Source organism: Narcine bancroftii, chromosome 5 (assembly GCF_036971445.1).
Source record: "Narcine bancroftii isolate sNarBan1 chromosome 5, sNarBan1.hap1, whole genome shotgun sequence".
NCBI classification, from domain to species: Eukaryota; Metazoa; Chordata; class Chondrichthyes; order Torpediniformes; family Narcinidae; genus Narcine; species Narcine bancroftii.
Window position 1 is genome coordinate 227,901,489 of NC_091473.1, and position 15,926 is coordinate 227,917,414.

At 39.8% G+C, this 15,926-nt stretch overlaps 2 protein-coding genes across 2 annotated transcripts in view; one reads left to right on the forward strand and one right to left on the reverse strand.

Moving 5' to 3' along the window:
* Positions 1-7,374, forward strand: part of pacsin1b (protein kinase C and casein kinase substrate in neurons 1b) — an 82,353-nt gene extending 74,979 nt beyond the window's left edge. Inside the window, exon 11 of the mRNA XM_069941553.1 lies at positions 2,103-7,374. Within this exon, the coding sequence (XP_069797654.1) occupies positions 2,103-2,212 (110 nt within the window). The 3' untranslated portion in view covers positions 2,213-7,374. The remainder of the gene's footprint in view (positions 1-2,102) is intronic.
* Positions 7,375-10,475: 3,101 nt separating this feature from the next.
* LOC138764991 (SAM pointed domain-containing Ets transcription factor) overlaps positions 10,476-15,926 on the reverse strand; it is a 140,956-nt gene continuing 135,505 nt past the window's right edge. The window contains exon 9 of the mRNA XM_069941554.1: positions 10,476-14,697. Coding sequence (XP_069797655.1) covers positions 14,519-14,697 — 179 coding nt within the window. The 3' untranslated portion in view covers positions 10,476-14,518. The remainder of the gene's footprint in view (positions 14,698-15,926) is intronic.

Genomic DNA, 15,926 nt, shown 5'->3' on the forward strand with positions numbered 1-15,926 from the left:
TCTTAAAATGTCACTTGTCCCAGGTTCTTGATGACATCTGGGGTCTATGGACACTTGTAGCATGAGCCATGGTTTGCTCCAATGGTAACTCACTGCAGCTGACATCATTTGGATAAACCTGATCTTTTCTACTGGCAGATCAAGAGCACAAGGCTCAAACAACTGCCTACAAGTACGAGGGCGAAAAAAATATGAAAATGTTGGGATACCTTGGACGTTACCAGTTGTCAGAGATGCTCAAGATTGGAATTTGAAATGTATAGATATGCATAATATCACAGTCCAGAACAAGAGGGCACAATTTTGGGATTGAAGATTTCCATTTAAAACAGAGATGCGGAGGAATTTCTTTAGCCAGAGTGGTGAATGGCTGGAATTTTCTGGCACGGGCAGCTGTGGTGGCCAAAGGCAGAGATGGGTAGCTAAATAGTTAGGGTATTAAGAGTTATGGGGGGTGGGGCTGAGTGGGAGAATGGATCAGGTCGTGGTGGAATGGCGGAGTGGTCACCATGGGCCATGACCTATCTCTGTTCTTGTATCTTCTGGTCTTAATTCTGTCCCAGTGAAGGTCACCAGGGCATGAGCCACAAGAGGATGAGCAAACTAAGTGCGGCTGGAGGAACTCGGCAGGTCAGACAGCATCCATGAGTTAGGTCTGAACCATTTATTAAGATTAATAAAGGGGCAAAAAAGGCAGAGGAGGAGACCAGAAGTAATTGTCTCCAGGACAGAAATGGATGAAAGGTGTGTAAAGTGTGGGAGGCAGAGTTTAAAGTAAGGCAGATATAGACTAGCGGTGTGTTGAAATGAGACTCACAGCTAGCCTTCATGATGATATTATTGGATGTTCATCTCCATCTCACATGTCACACCAACACAGCGATAAGCATGGGAAAACCTTGGAAAGCTCCCAGTGGGAGTGATGCAGGCAAAATCTAGAGCACTGCAGGCATGTTGGATCACGAACAATGGCTTCAATCTTTACATTATTTATTTTGAGTAATTCTGATCTGCACTGGGCTTTGTCTGACAGCTCACAGACCCTGAAGGACTTGAAGGCAGTATTGGTGAGTAGCGCTGAGTGCTGTGTGCGTACACGTGGAAACTGATAGGCCATTTTGAGGCAGTGCACCTGGGACACCACACGGATGAGAACTGGGGAAGTGCCAGTGGAGTTGCTGTTTACTGATTGCACTGGTGTAGCGGTTCCTGTTTTCCCTTTATCACGTAAATTTCCTCTGGGTTTTATTTTCCCACAATCCTCAGCTTGCTTTGTGCCGATAGTAAAAACTTGGGGGAAGGAGGAAGAGCAGAAGGTGTGTAGAAATGGGTGTCTGAAGCTTAGCACAGATTCAGGTCCAAGAGGCTTGGGTCCAGGCTCTCTGACTAGGATCATATGATAAGCAAAGGGAATTCTTTGTCTTGTACTGGATTGATAAGAATGAAGCCAAGGGAACCCCACTTGGGTGGGTGATAATGAAGAGACTGAGGAAGAGTGGACATCAAAGACAAAAGCTGAGGGGCCATTTATTATTGTCACAGTCATACAAAAAGCATAGTGACTTTAATGAGAGTTGTTTTAGAGTTGAGATTTTTATGGCCCACGGGAATTCTGAAGCATGGCACGGTTAGCGCAACACTGTTCTCCCAGTGCCTGTGTGGGTTTCCTCCGGGTGCTCCGGTAACCTTCCACCCTTGAAAAAGTACTGGGGTTGTTGGTCCGTCGGATGGAAAGAGCCCGTTATCGTGCTGCACGTCTCCACCTCAGACCTCAGAAAGGAATTTGAGGGAGAGAAATGTGGATTAGTCATCTTGCATCCTAGGCAGTGTTAAAGATGTAAGCTGCCTAGGGTATGTAAATGTTTTTTTTTTAAAAAGACTTTATTTAAAATTTTATAACATGAATACAATAAAGAATTACATTTAAATAAAAATAGAAAAAAAGAATTTAAAAAGGTATGATTACAATATTACATCAGGGTATGGAAATGTGGAGCAGAGTTGGGGTTGATAATGTTACGAGAGTAGAGCAGCAATAAAACATTTAAAAGAAGAAGCTGCACTGTGTCTGAGTGTTTTTGTTTCATCCTCTCCAAATACAGGTGATTTCTTAACAAAGATTGAAGATGAGGATGAACAGGGCTGGTGTAAAGGACGCCTGGAGAATGGACAACTGGGCTTGTATCCAGCTAATTATGTAGAAGTTATCTGATTATACGTTGTATTGACTGAGCTAGGTGTTGCTACTGTACATACATGTTCTAGATAATGCTGTTCTTGTTCTGAGGTGATTTGACCAATCATTTCACTTTGTAACTTGCATTGGTAGATTAGTGCCCTCTTGCCATTTGTGAAAATCATGCCTCCATCTGTCATCTCAAAGATTGTATCCCTTAATGTTGAGTGTAAAACACCTATTTAATACGAAACCTACTTAACTTCAAGGTGAGCTCTCATCCATTTATGAAGTGACACACACTTTGTTCTCACCAGAAGTTCTCATTATAAACACAGATTCCTTTGCTCTTTAACAAATTCTCACATTTGTAGTTCTGTTGATTTAACTCAAAGCAATGTTAGACCAATACCAATTTCTGACTTGATCGTGCATTGCTAAATTACAGAAACACATTCTCCCTCTCTCCACTGGAGGGGATGGAAAATGTTTAAATTTCCCTTGTATTCTTGCATATTGCATTTTAAAACTTCCTAAATTGGATATTTGGGGCTTTTGCTTTAATTTGTTCCTTGTAGGCTTCATTTGACCCAAGCATTTTTGATTACTCCAATTCCATTCTATTTAAAGGAATGAAGGTGTTGATTCTATGTCATCAAGCAAGAATTCTGCAGTGTCGATCGATGAGAGGAATACAATTTGAAATGTTTCTCACTGAAAAGACATTTCAAGGGCCCGGTTATTAGCACAATTATTTATTGCAGTGAATTGCAGCACTTGGATGCTTGAGGTGAATCCAATTCAGATTATTTAAGTGATTACTCCAAATATGTACAAGTTGTGGACTTGGCCAGGACAACCTCTGGAGAAACACTTAGACATAAATTCAAACGGTATTAATAACTCTACAAGTGACAAATGTCAACGTGTTGCCGGTTATTTACCATTACTTTAATATCAGTTTGTGTTGCAATTGGTCAAATATTAATCTGAAAATTCCTTTTTGAAATAATAGTGCCACCGTTAAAGGTAGCCAGTATAGAGCTTTCTGTTCATTGGAGACTGTGCAATGTAGAGATTCTTCCAGAAAATCTAACAAATGAAGGCAGTAATTGGCCATACAGTAGTCATGTACATTGAGGCTTGAATATTCAGTTAAATGTAAGATGGGAATTGCATGGCATCCAGAAAAAAAAGATCTGAAAATAATCTCCCTGATCCAGGATTTTTTTCAGTTAAAATGTTCAAATTCTAAAATCTGCACTGATTTTTACCTTGTTGGCTTCTGCCACCAGAGGGCTCTGCTGCCCATATACTGTATACATGGCAGCAAAGTGACCATCCATACCTCTAGGACAAAGGCCTGTTTCTACGAACTTCCAAATACGTTGTTTGAAATTTAAAGATATTTTGTAAACAAAACTGCTAGTTTTTGGACATGGAGCAATTGAAATCCTTACATTTATTGCTGAGGGAATGGAAATTTAATTGCAACATTAAACCAAACATTTAAGAAATGTTACTTTCCTTCTCTCTCTCCCTCCATCTGCAAACCGTCCACAGTTATTTTTTGTGCTACTTATCGACTTTTTCTTCTCTGTAGTTTCAGTGTAGTACAGAGGAGTTGATGTTTGGTAAATTTGCAAGGGAGATGGAACGATTGGCATGTTGTTCCCTATTTACACATGGACGTCGATACAGAGCACAATTATAGAGGAGTGTCAGGAAAATCTTAATTGTCACTTTAGCATCTAATTGGAAGCAAACATCCAAAAGTATAGTGCACTCGACTACAGCTGCTGGAGTTACAAACCTACCAACTCCAAATAGCTTCTTAAAGCAAATCGAACGGAAGCTCTTCTGAATATTGCTTCCTGCATTGTGAGGCCAACTTTCAAGAGTTACAAATTTTACACTTCCAACTCTTAAATATACTGCTGAAGGGGTGGGGGGGGGATCAAAAAAGATAAGTATTTGCCATTTGATTTACAGTTTTGCTTGTGTATCATACAATTTATTTTGAAAATATTTGTATGGTAATTTGAACTAGATATTGGAGGTGAGAAGGAAATGTTAACCTGTGGGTATTTGTGTGTGATGCACCTTGTGAGAGATTCCATAATAATGACTAGCTGAAGGCAAGTTGTTGCTGGTCATCACATCGCCATGTTTAGCGAAGGGATTCGTACTTTAGTTCCAACATTTATTTCGCAATATGACGAGGAAGGAAATTCTTAGCTGTGTTGCCTTCCATAGGTGAACAATTGAGAAGCACATTTAGGCTGGGGGAGTATAGGAGGCAGCGGAAAGGAAATTTGGGACAAGCACGGTGTAGTTTTTTATTAGATCAATTTCCAAAGCAATTCCACTGAACATCTGCATAGCCTTTGTTGCCAAGTTTGTCAGTACCTTTCCTCATTGTCCCTCCAATTTTACATTTATTTTGTATTTGATGCTGGACACTCGCTCCCTGGTTCCTCAGCCAAAAGCTAGATGGGTGCCAAAATGCTTTGTCATTATGTACGTGTATCTCTGTATCCATGTCGGTATAAGAATGGCGTTTTCTCATTCTTTTATTCATTCATCCTTTCTCCAGCTTGCAAACTTGCTTGACCTTATCCTGACATGTAAATGTACTAGAAATCCATCCTTTTTTAGTTCATCGGATTTCAATACGAGGATCCACGGATATTTTGCTCTGTGTTGCAGGTTCACACATGGGTATGAAACAAGTTGACAGCATTCACATTGTTCAGATCATTACATGCTTTATATAACAATATTGTCACATGAATTTATATGAAAATATTGAACTTTTTACCTCAATGTCTTTGTAATTAGATTGTGACATGAATTGTTACATGAATGAATTAATCAAGTGCGCTACCATGTTTAGGAGTACCGTAATTATTAGAGTGTATTTTAAATCTGGGAATGAAAATAGCATAATTTAAACCAATGTTTGTGGCATGAGATCATTGCTGTGCAGTATCTATACACTCTATTGATGGTCAAGTCAAAGAATTTGAACTGCCCAATAGTTTCCATAAACCCAATTAAAACAACATAGCAGAGTGAGTGTTTAACGCTTTAAAAAAAATGGAATGATTCAGTCAACAGTTTTAAAGGGAGGAACACACACTGTTGATATTATGCGAAAGGGTTTTAAGACCACAGTGTTGCTCTACTTCTAAACTTTTAAATTTTGCATAGATATTTTAAAAATCACAAGAAACAGGACAATAGTGCAATATAGTGTATATTTGCCATATTCTTCAGCAGTTTAAATAATTTTAGATTTTTAATAAAAAAAATCTGCTTAGAAATGTATCTGTGAAGTTCCAGATGTTGATGGTGGCCTTGTCCATGAGAGCTACACCATTCCCAGGACTAACTCTTGGACAGATGTTATTGAATGCTGATTTGTAGTTCTCCATGGTAAAGTTCCCGACTGGATGATCAAGCATTATTGGTTAAAAAAAAAGGGCAAGTGGCATTTGGACTATTTATGATCTTTTTTTAAAAAAACCCTTTCTGGTCGTCTGGTAGTAAGTGTGAAGCTGAAGTGATATGCAGCTGCCTTTGGTCAATCTCCAATGCCCTACAAGAATTCACACCAAATTCACAATGCAAAGTGCAGCTAGCCCAAGTGTTGTCACCGCTTGCTTCCTAAATAGGATTATTATCTGTTGGGTGCATGAACGCAAGTTAAATAGGTTTTGGCTTTTTAATAGGTTTCTAAATTCCTTGAGCTGGGAGTTGACTAGAGGAGGTTATGCACTATTGAAACATTTAAACTCTATACTTCACTCTAGTTAACACAAAGATGCAACTGGAAAAAGATATATATTTAGTAGAGTATTTTGTAACCAAATATCTATAAAGAATATATAATTTTAAAAAAGGATAGCATTCCTTGCAGAAGTATAAAGTGCAGCTCAACTTGAATGCAATACATTTACAATTTCTCATCAACATGTACACAATGTTTAGAATTCCTGAGTATGTGTATATTGGGACAAGTGGTTGGTATTTATGCAGAGGAGCCTTCCTTTTCCCAATGGGTACTTGCCACCTGACAATTGGGTCACCGCGATTTGCCAAATTCAGAATCGAGGCAGACTGATGTCAGGCAGGAAGTTAGATTGTGAGTTGAATTTGGGGATCTGCTTGGCTAAAATTAATTTGATTTGATCTTAAATGACCTCGAACTTCATCTTGCAAATGATATTTGGGTATAGTAATGAAAGTAAGAAATGAATTTGAGCCCAAATTTCTACACTTATTTAAATGCTAAGTTATCACTGTCCGTATGGTGGCAGCCCCATCAGTAACTTGGGTGTGTTCCAATAATTCCTACGTACAATTCTGCTCAACGCAAGATTTGTGTGTATTGCAAGTTATTCATGAAACTGAAAAGCAACGTCAGTGCTTAATACAAGGCCATTTGTGTGACATTGTAGTGACATGTGGAGTGCAATTTTAGAAATATTGATATACCATTCTGCAAATTCAATTCCAAATACATGTACAAAAGTTGCATAATGATGCTGTTGTATAATCCGTGTATATGACTGTAATTTAACAAGTACCTTGTGATTGTACTGTGTGGATAAGTTTGAGCTGAATTTCCTCTGTATGATCACCATTGTGAATTGAAAGCTCCTTTCCTTTAAAACCAATGTTTACATGCTAACTTAGCTATGTTAATACTACTGATGTAGTGCCTGTTTGAACAATACCTGCTGTTAATGTGAACTGTATACAAGTCTGTTTGAGCCATATTCGTACGTGGTATGGAAACTGTTACCTTTTCTTGCATAGAGTTCTGGTGTCAGCTGAGCTCTGCCTTGGTGCCATGCCTATTACATCAGAGTGGAGCAGAGAGAGAGAGCTGCTGGATCAGTGGGAAGGACATTCAAGGCCCAAGCTGAATTGAGAAATGATTTGTAAATCTCTCAGAACAAGGGGTTAAATGAGTTGGTATTTTATGATGGACTGGGAGCTTTAATTCGAAACATGGTTGCACAAAAGTATTTATTAATATTGGAGGAAAGGAACAAGTGGCTTCACAAAAATAATTACTCAATATTAAAGAGGCTTCTATTTGTATTCAGACTGTTAGCTGCACCATTTTTCTCTTGTTTTTTTGCTGCCTTTTCTCCCAATTGTTCATTCCTTGAACATGAAAGTTAAGATTTCCTGCAATGGGGGGGGGGGGGGGGGGGGGAAAAACCTGGCAGGTAAGTTACTCCTGCAGGAGCCCTTTGTCGCCCTCTACCTGCCTGCAGCAGCACTTGGAGCTGCAATGTTGCAAGATGCTTGCGCCCTTTCCAGTGCACGCTAGGCAAAGTGAACTGGGCCGTCTGTAGTCCTTGTGTACCGTTGCCTTATAGACCCAGGATGTATCAGTGAAAAGTTTCTTCATTGAGTTGTTATGAATTTTTAAAAAATCCTCTGTAAATCAAGGCTGCAACTATGGAAATGCTGGCAGACAAATTATCCATTAAATTGCTTGTCTGAATTCTGAAAATTTAACTTCCTTCCAGTCCCCTCGCCCAAACAAATAGTAGTTATTAGCACGTGGGAGTTGAATCTTTACTGATTTTTGGTAAATCACTGAATACATCTTGAATATTGTAGATTTGTAATGATGCAACATTGGATGAAATGGTGTTTATAGCTGACCCCATGAAGCCAGGGAAGTTGAAATAGCTAAATCCGTGTTACTGTGGCTTTTGTTGGATAAATTCCTTGTGTGCTCCACATGGCCAAGAAAGTAGTCACCTTTTTGATCACACCTGAGGACTTCTGTTTAAAAAAGATCAATAAAAAGAATATTTTATTGGCGTGTATAACTCTTTTATCTTCTGAAGTGACTAATGGCTTTAATACTTTCTGCTGATTGAGCTTGTGTGGGAATCTTGGTCTTTTGCTTCCATTTATTTTACAAACTGGTGTGATTAGCAACTGACACACCTTGGTGCATGATGCCTCAATTTCACAATTTTAAAGTCAGAAGTGTGGGCAAAAATTCCATTTTGTGCTCCCACTAAAATTAGGGCTGCTGTCACATTACTGCAATACTCAAGGTCAGCAGGCCATGCAACATCCAATAGGAAGTAAAGGTGAACCAATGTTTTGGGCCTGGGCACTTTGTCAGGTATACGCTAAAACAGGAAGGTGCCTGAATAAAAAGGTGGCGGGAGGAATGTAGGTAAGAGGTCATAGGTGAATGCAGGTGAGAGAGTAGAAGGAAAAACAATAGCTCTGGGTGGCACAGTTGGCGGGGCGGTTAGTGGAATGTTTCTACAGCGCCAGCCATCGGGACTGGACCTGGGTTGAAATACCATGACTGTCTGCCAGGCGTTTGTACGTTTTCCCTGTGTCTGTGTGGGTTTTCTCCAGTGGATCCGGTTTCCTCCCACCCTTCAAAAACATACCAAGGTATAGGCTAATGGGGTCTAAATTAGACGGCACGGACTTGAGCTGAACTGTCCTGTTACAGTACTGTATGTCTAACTTTAAAAAAAAAGTGGTAGGGGAGAGGGACAAGGGAGGATGAGTTGGAGGGAAGGAGACTGGGAACAATTTAACATCCTTCAGCTCCTCACCCCCCTCTCTGTGTTGATTGATGAAATTCTCACTTCATTTACTCATTCCTTCACCTTGTTGCTTCAATAATGTTCCTTCTTAGTTATTGAAACCTGGCCACTCCCTGAAATATTCCATTTCACCTCTGTTTGACTTTGAATCTTATTTCTATCAGCATTGTTTGAACTAAAAATGCCTTGGCATCTTACTCCCAGCTCACGGTCTCTACATGTTTCTTTAGATACAAGGAAAAGTTAGCAATCTTCTCTAGAACCCCGTTGACTGTTACTTGAGATTTTTCAAAGACAACAAACTTTTAAGTTTTTGTGAATCATTAAGCCTCTTTCAGGAGGCCAGAATATACCCCGACGTAAAGCCGCATATTCTTCCTGAATGCAGCTGTCGGGAGGCCACCTGAAAGAGCCCGATGCGGCTCGGAGGAGTGCTCACCAACCCTCCTCCGGGAGGTATAATCTCTGTATCTGAGCAGTCCCTCGAGGCACCTGAATGCAGCCGCCTGAAAGCAGCTGCTAGGAGGCGGGCTGATTACAATCAGCCGGCAACCCAAATCCCCGTGCCTGACAGCCCCCCACTCCCCGCTGCTACTCCCCCGACGTCCCGCACCGACAAGAGCAGGAGTGCGCTCCGAGGCACCTCTCCTGTCGCTGTCCCTTTCAGGTGTACAGTGCAGCGCTTTCAGGGCTGCCACCTGAAAGACCATTCCACAGGGCTGTATCCACTTCTGCAGGCGCATTCTTGGCAGAGGATGCCCCTGAAAGCGGTTATAGATTCAAGGTTTACAAAATAAAGAAGCTAATATTGATTTGCCCAAGTTATTTTCATCTGACTGGATCAGTTTTATGAGGTTGTGCAAGGGCAAAATAATATCTCTACAGAACATGTTGCCAGCCTCTGCAGTGGTCACCAGTGAAACCTGCTGTCAAACAAGAGCTGGGTGTGTTTCATGAGGAGATGTAGAGTTTGACAGCATGGAATCAGGCTCTTCAGTCTAACTTGCTCAGGCCAACCAGGTTGTCTACCTAAGCTTGTCCTATTTGCCTGTGTTTATCCCTTGTCTCTAAACCTTTCCTATCCATGAACTTGTCTCCATTTATTTTTAAAATGGCAAAATAGAATTTGTTTTGTGCATGTGCAACTAATGAAGCCATTTGACTTGCATAAGGTTTGACCAACCATAAGCACAGGAGAGGGCTTTTTTTAAAAAAAAACAAATTGACCTTCTGTTTGTTTTCTCAGAAGACTCTGGATAATTTAAAAATCAGGTTGACTGCATCATGCATGCACGGGAGAGGCAGATTAGACAAGCCGATCACATCTTGATAACAACTTCAAATGTACGTTTGAGACCAAGTGTTCACACTTGAGTTCATAAGAATTTCTCCTTAGCTCCATATCATCCGTAAGCTACTTTTTGGTGAGGTTTGAAGTCACATCAGTTTCCGCATGTTTCTGCAATGTACTTCCAGTATTTAAAACATATTTTCACGAAGCCTGCAATTTTTCCTCAGCATTCCCCTTCTATCTGGAGCACTAATTCACAGGGATGCTGTAATATACATGGCAGATATTATGAGAGTTTTACCTTTATCCCAAGAACGTAGAAATTTCAACATGTCGATTTAATAATTGTATTCACAGATTTGCAATTTCAGTTGTACAACTAGTATCAAACAAAAGAAGCTGACATGTTGAAAGCAAGAGTTAAAATGTTAAAATTCATCAAGATTCTTTTTTTTTTAAAAAATTGACACCATTTCCACCCCTCTCCATTCCCAGTTCCAGTCACCTATTCACAGTGTCAGTTGTCATTGTAGTGGGGTTTGGGCCAACATCTTCAGCTCTGACTGTGGCCTGTTGCTTAGCCATTAGAGGGCGTCCTTTCTGCAAAACGGAGGCTGACTGGGGCTCTTGGAGAAAAATTATTACTCACCTAGCACCCACTAGTGCACTTTTTCTGCTCGGGTGAAGGAGCAAATAAGGAATGCAGGGCTTTTATTTTAAAGAACATAACTTCACCAGGGTTCTTCTGCTCTCCTGCCCCAAGTTTGGTATTTCTGGAACTTTCCTCTAATGCTACTGAGTTTATAGCAGAGTTGCAACAGAAGAATGGGTGAACAAAATAAAATTTGAGAAAAATGTCTTTTGAAGTCCAAAACTGCTCCATTTTCCACCAATAACTGTACTGTCCTGACATGCAAGTTAATGTATTAGTCCATTCATTCAGAAATGCAACCAAGTTCCCAACCATTCAGTCTCAATGGTCCTTCCTGGTGACATATTTTACAATTATCCTGCAGGCCAAATGAATTATTAATTCCCAGTAAAGCAGTATCCATTATTAAGTAATTCATAGATTTATATATCTCCTGCAGCAATTTACGAGATATACAGAATATGCATATGAAATGAGGTTCTCCTGCTGACTAACAGTGCCAACGACTTACTGCAGCTAGTGGGTTTGAATATTGTCGACCTTCCCATTTGAACCATTAGGGCGAGGGAAGACACGAATTCTATGACTATATTTGATGTGTTGTTAATGATTCAAGATCAGATTCTAGTATGCACCAACAATTCTGGCAAATCTTCACATTTCATTATGCTAGGCTACAACTGATGCAGAATATGTTTAGAAAATAGTTTTACACAAGTAATATTATTACCTTTCTTACGCTCAGGGCAGATCTTAACTGTGCAGGCACTAATTCCAATAAAAGATCCTTTGATGAGTAAAGACTTTTAATCCCTTTTCGTAGGCCTTGAATGTGCAGACCATTCCACTAGGCACTTAAGTCATTGATATTGTTGGACCAGCTGTGACATGTAAACAAGCACAGTACTGTAACTTGCACAATGTAATGTAAACACCGGCAGCAAATTGCCAACAGCAGTCCAGAGTCTGTGAAACAACTAGAAAGAAAGACTGAAAGTGTTAAGCTCTTTCAGAATTAAAGATGTTTCGCTATAAGCAATGAAGCCCAATTACGTTTTTTGAAACAAAAATTGAAATTGCAATTGGCATTTTGATCCAGACTTTTTTTTAAAAAAACCATACAGCATGGGAGAAGGCCCTTCTTGGACATGAATCCTGTGCTGCCCGTTCACACCCAATTAACCTACCAGCCCTGTATGTTGTAGAGAATGGGAGGAAATCAGAACAGCCAGATGAATCCCTTGCAGGTCACGGAAAGACTGTACGAACACCTTACAGACGGCGTGGGATTTAAAGCCCGGCCACTGGCTGTGATAGCGTGGCGCTAACCACTGCGTGCTGCCCTTAAAGAGATTGTACATCTTCATCCCACACAGCAAATGAAAAGAGTATTTGTAGCAGAACTGAGGGAAAGGGGTTATTATTTGATTCTCAATGAGGTGAAAAGACAAGCGACTTTTTGTCCATCTCCCTTGCACTTGGAGGCAGTAATAAAAGTGGCAGCAGGAACAAGACTGAAGCTTGTACAATTCCATTTCCTTTTTACCATTGATTGTGCAAACACTTGTATGCCAGTTTCTACAAAGTTTGAATTTTTAACACTGAAATGCGATCTTATTTTCTCCGTGCAGTTGGGCAGTGCAATTAAACTCACATGGGCTGAATTTACCAAAAATACCTCAAATAATTTATTTGGTTATAATCATCTAAATAAAAGCAGTGTTGTAGTTAGATGTCCTCATGTAGAAAAAGGACAAAAAGAAAAAGAGTGAGTTTCTTTTTAACACAGAATTTTAACTCAGATTACTGTAGTATTTAGGCAGTGTGAACAGTATCTCTTAGCTCAGTTGTGAAAACATTGTCCATGGACTTGTTTAATGTGGCAAGTGGTTGATTGTTAAATCCCTTTAATTGTTATTGATTTCCATGAGTAATGAAGAGATTCTATTGAAGTGTGACAAATGTCAAATTAGTTTACATTATAGACATTATGACTCTTTCAAATTCTCTATTAATCAGATCCTGCCATTATCTCTGGGTGGTATTTTGGAGAGGTTTAACATTCCTGACCAGTCCAGGGGGCAGTTTATTAAAACCAGACACAGGCTAATTTCAAACATTTTCAAGGTATTAATCCATAAAATTACATTAAACTGAAATATTAATGTGTGCCTTGTTTAAAATAAAATGCTTAATTGACTGATACAGCCAAAAGTAGTTTTTGTCCTTGTTTTAAATGACCATTCAGTCAACCACTGAAAGATTTCAACTGATCACATTTTTCAGGAATAAAATCCATTATTTCATGATTCATTTGTGGATGCCTGCTTTCTCTAATAGTCTAATCTCCAATTGTAAAACATGGGAGTATTCAAATGTACCACTTCCCTGGATTCTGGTGACCCATGGTTACTCAGTAGAAATGTCCATGGGTGATGTTTTAACTACATCAATACCCTTGTACTGTCTTGGCTATAATCAAAGGAGATTTGGGAGAATGCAACAAACATCTCTTTCAAGTACCATTGGATCAGATTCTTTGTTGTGCCCATTTTGCAAAAACATAGTTACCATTAAACATTACGCCAACAAGGAAATTTAGGATCAATGTGCTTCATCACAAGCAGGTCTGAGCCCATTGAAGTTAACAACTGTGAGATGGTCCAAAAGTAGATGTTATGTTGGATATAATGTCCTGTGATGATTAGAGGATTTAATGGGATATTCAATTGAAATTTCCTTCTGGAAGGTGATGTGAATTTGGAATAGAGCAGCAGAAGTGAGAACTGTGGGGAAAGCTTCACCAGTACATGAGGTAAAATGGAACAGAGTTCGAGGAGGTTGTGAGCAGGTGTTACAGAGCTTGGAAGCCCACTCAAAGTAACCCAGATTTAGAAGATATTTAGGACATCCCCCACACCTGTCACTTGGTACATTTGAATATTAACGCTTCAAATGTACCAAGTAAAATATTTTGTTGGCTCACACTTTGGGTTTAATTCCAACCACTATGAATCTGCAAAACTAATTGTTGCTCTCTCATCAAAAGAGAGAGGAGAGAAAAAGAAAATAGTATACATAAATATAATGAACTATTTTTGTTGCACCAAATAATAGAAATTTTAATTCATCAGGCCTCTGTGCCCGTGCTAATAAAATATTTTGTTGCCAGTACGTTTTTAGAGATTCTTGTCAGGATAGAAATCTATCCGTTTGCCTACCTGACTGTCTCCAATGCCTAAGTCATATACTATCTATTGGATCCCAAATGCTCACTCTAAAGGTGGTCCAAAAAAATAAGAACAAAACCCTCATAATTGAACTTCTGTAAAAAGTTATGCAATGCTAGAAAACATAGAAATAAAACCATGAACAAATTTCAAAGCCATGGTGTTGGCCCAAGCTACTGAAAGACTAGGTGGTCTTTTGGAATGTTAATTGGGTCCCTGATTTCCAAAGATAAAAATAAAAATGTAGCTACATTAGAGAAAATGAATAAGGGTTGGTTGTGAGCACATGACTTCAGGTTCTGAGCAGCCATTGAGTTCCCATGCACTGAGCCTGATTTGGTGACTACCAAAACAATGAGAATCTATTACCAAAACAAAGTCAAAATCTGAAAAAAAGTTTGTTAGATGCAAGTACAAATACAGGCAGAGCAGGCAGGAGGTTTTGGATGCAGGTCACATTCTGATATTTTAGGCAGGCTTCAGGCCTTCAATGTTCAAACATTCCCTTGAAGTCACCTGGTCCAGGATGTGAAAACTACTCAGAGCTCTGCAGCGTTCCTTCCCTCATACGGGATGTACAAACTGGTACACCAAGCGTTGGGAGACGTCAGGCTTTCGGATGATGCCCTTTTTATAATATTGCCGGATTGAACGGCTCAGCTTGTCATAGTTCATTGCTGGTCGGTTCTTCCGGATTCCCCACAATCTTGCAACTTGTGCTGAGTCTTCAATCTTAAATATACCTGTTTGAGAATAAGATGAAAGTTCCTGCCTGTTAGTCATTCTGGGTATTATCAGGGTTCAACACAAGGTTTGTTGGAAGTACATGATGGTAGAACACAATGACCAGTCCTCCGTAGCACCCTGGGGTGGAGAATGGGAAAGGCTCGCCAGCACCTTCTAACCTTGTCTCGGTTTTAAGCAGCTTAGCCCTTAATCTCAAATTTTGATTCCTGGTCCTAGATCCTCAACCAAGTGACATATCTGGTTCTAGCCCATAAAGCCCATTAAGAAGTGTTCACGGTTCAATAAGATCTCCTCTCATTCTTCCAGAGACAGACCCAGTGTCTTCGATCTCTCCTAATGCAACAACCATATAACTATTTACAGCACAGAAACAGGCCAGTTTGGCCCTATTAGTCCATGCTGAATATTTTCCCCCACCTCGTCCCACTGACCCACATTTGGCCCATAACCCTCCACATCTCTCATATCGATATACCTATCCAACCTATCCTTGAATATTAACATCGATCTCACTTCTACCACCACTGCCAGAAGTTCATTCCATACCCCAACCTCCCTCTGTGTGAAGAAATTCCTCCTTATATTTCCCTTAACTTTTTCCTCTTTTACTCTCAATCCATGCCCTCTTGTTTGAATCTCCCCCACTCTCAGTTGAAAAAGCCTATCCACATTGACTCTATCTGTTCCCCTTATAATTCTGAATACCTCTATCAAATCACCCCACAACCTTTTACGCTCCAGGGAATAAAGTCCCAGCCTGCTCAACCTTTCCCTGTAACTCAAACCCTAAAACCCCGGCAATATTCTTGTAAACCTCCTCTGCACTCTCTCTATACTGTTATTATATCCTTCCTGTAATTTGACGAACAAAACTGCTCACAATATTCCAAATTTGGCCTCATCAATGCCTTATACATTTTCAACATAACATCCCAATTCCTGTTTTCTATACTCTGATTTATGAAAGCCAACATACTAAATGCCTTCTTCACCACCCTATCCACACGTGATTTAACTTCCAGAGAATTATGTACCATGATTCCTAAATCCCTTTGTTACACTGCACTCCTCAATTGTCTACCATTTAACGTGTATGTCCTATTTTGATTAGCCCTACCAAAATGTAGCACCTCACATTTACCAGCATTAAACTCCATCTGCCATCTTTCAGCCCACTCTTCTAACTGTCCTATATCATCCTGTTAGCTTCGATAATATTCCACGT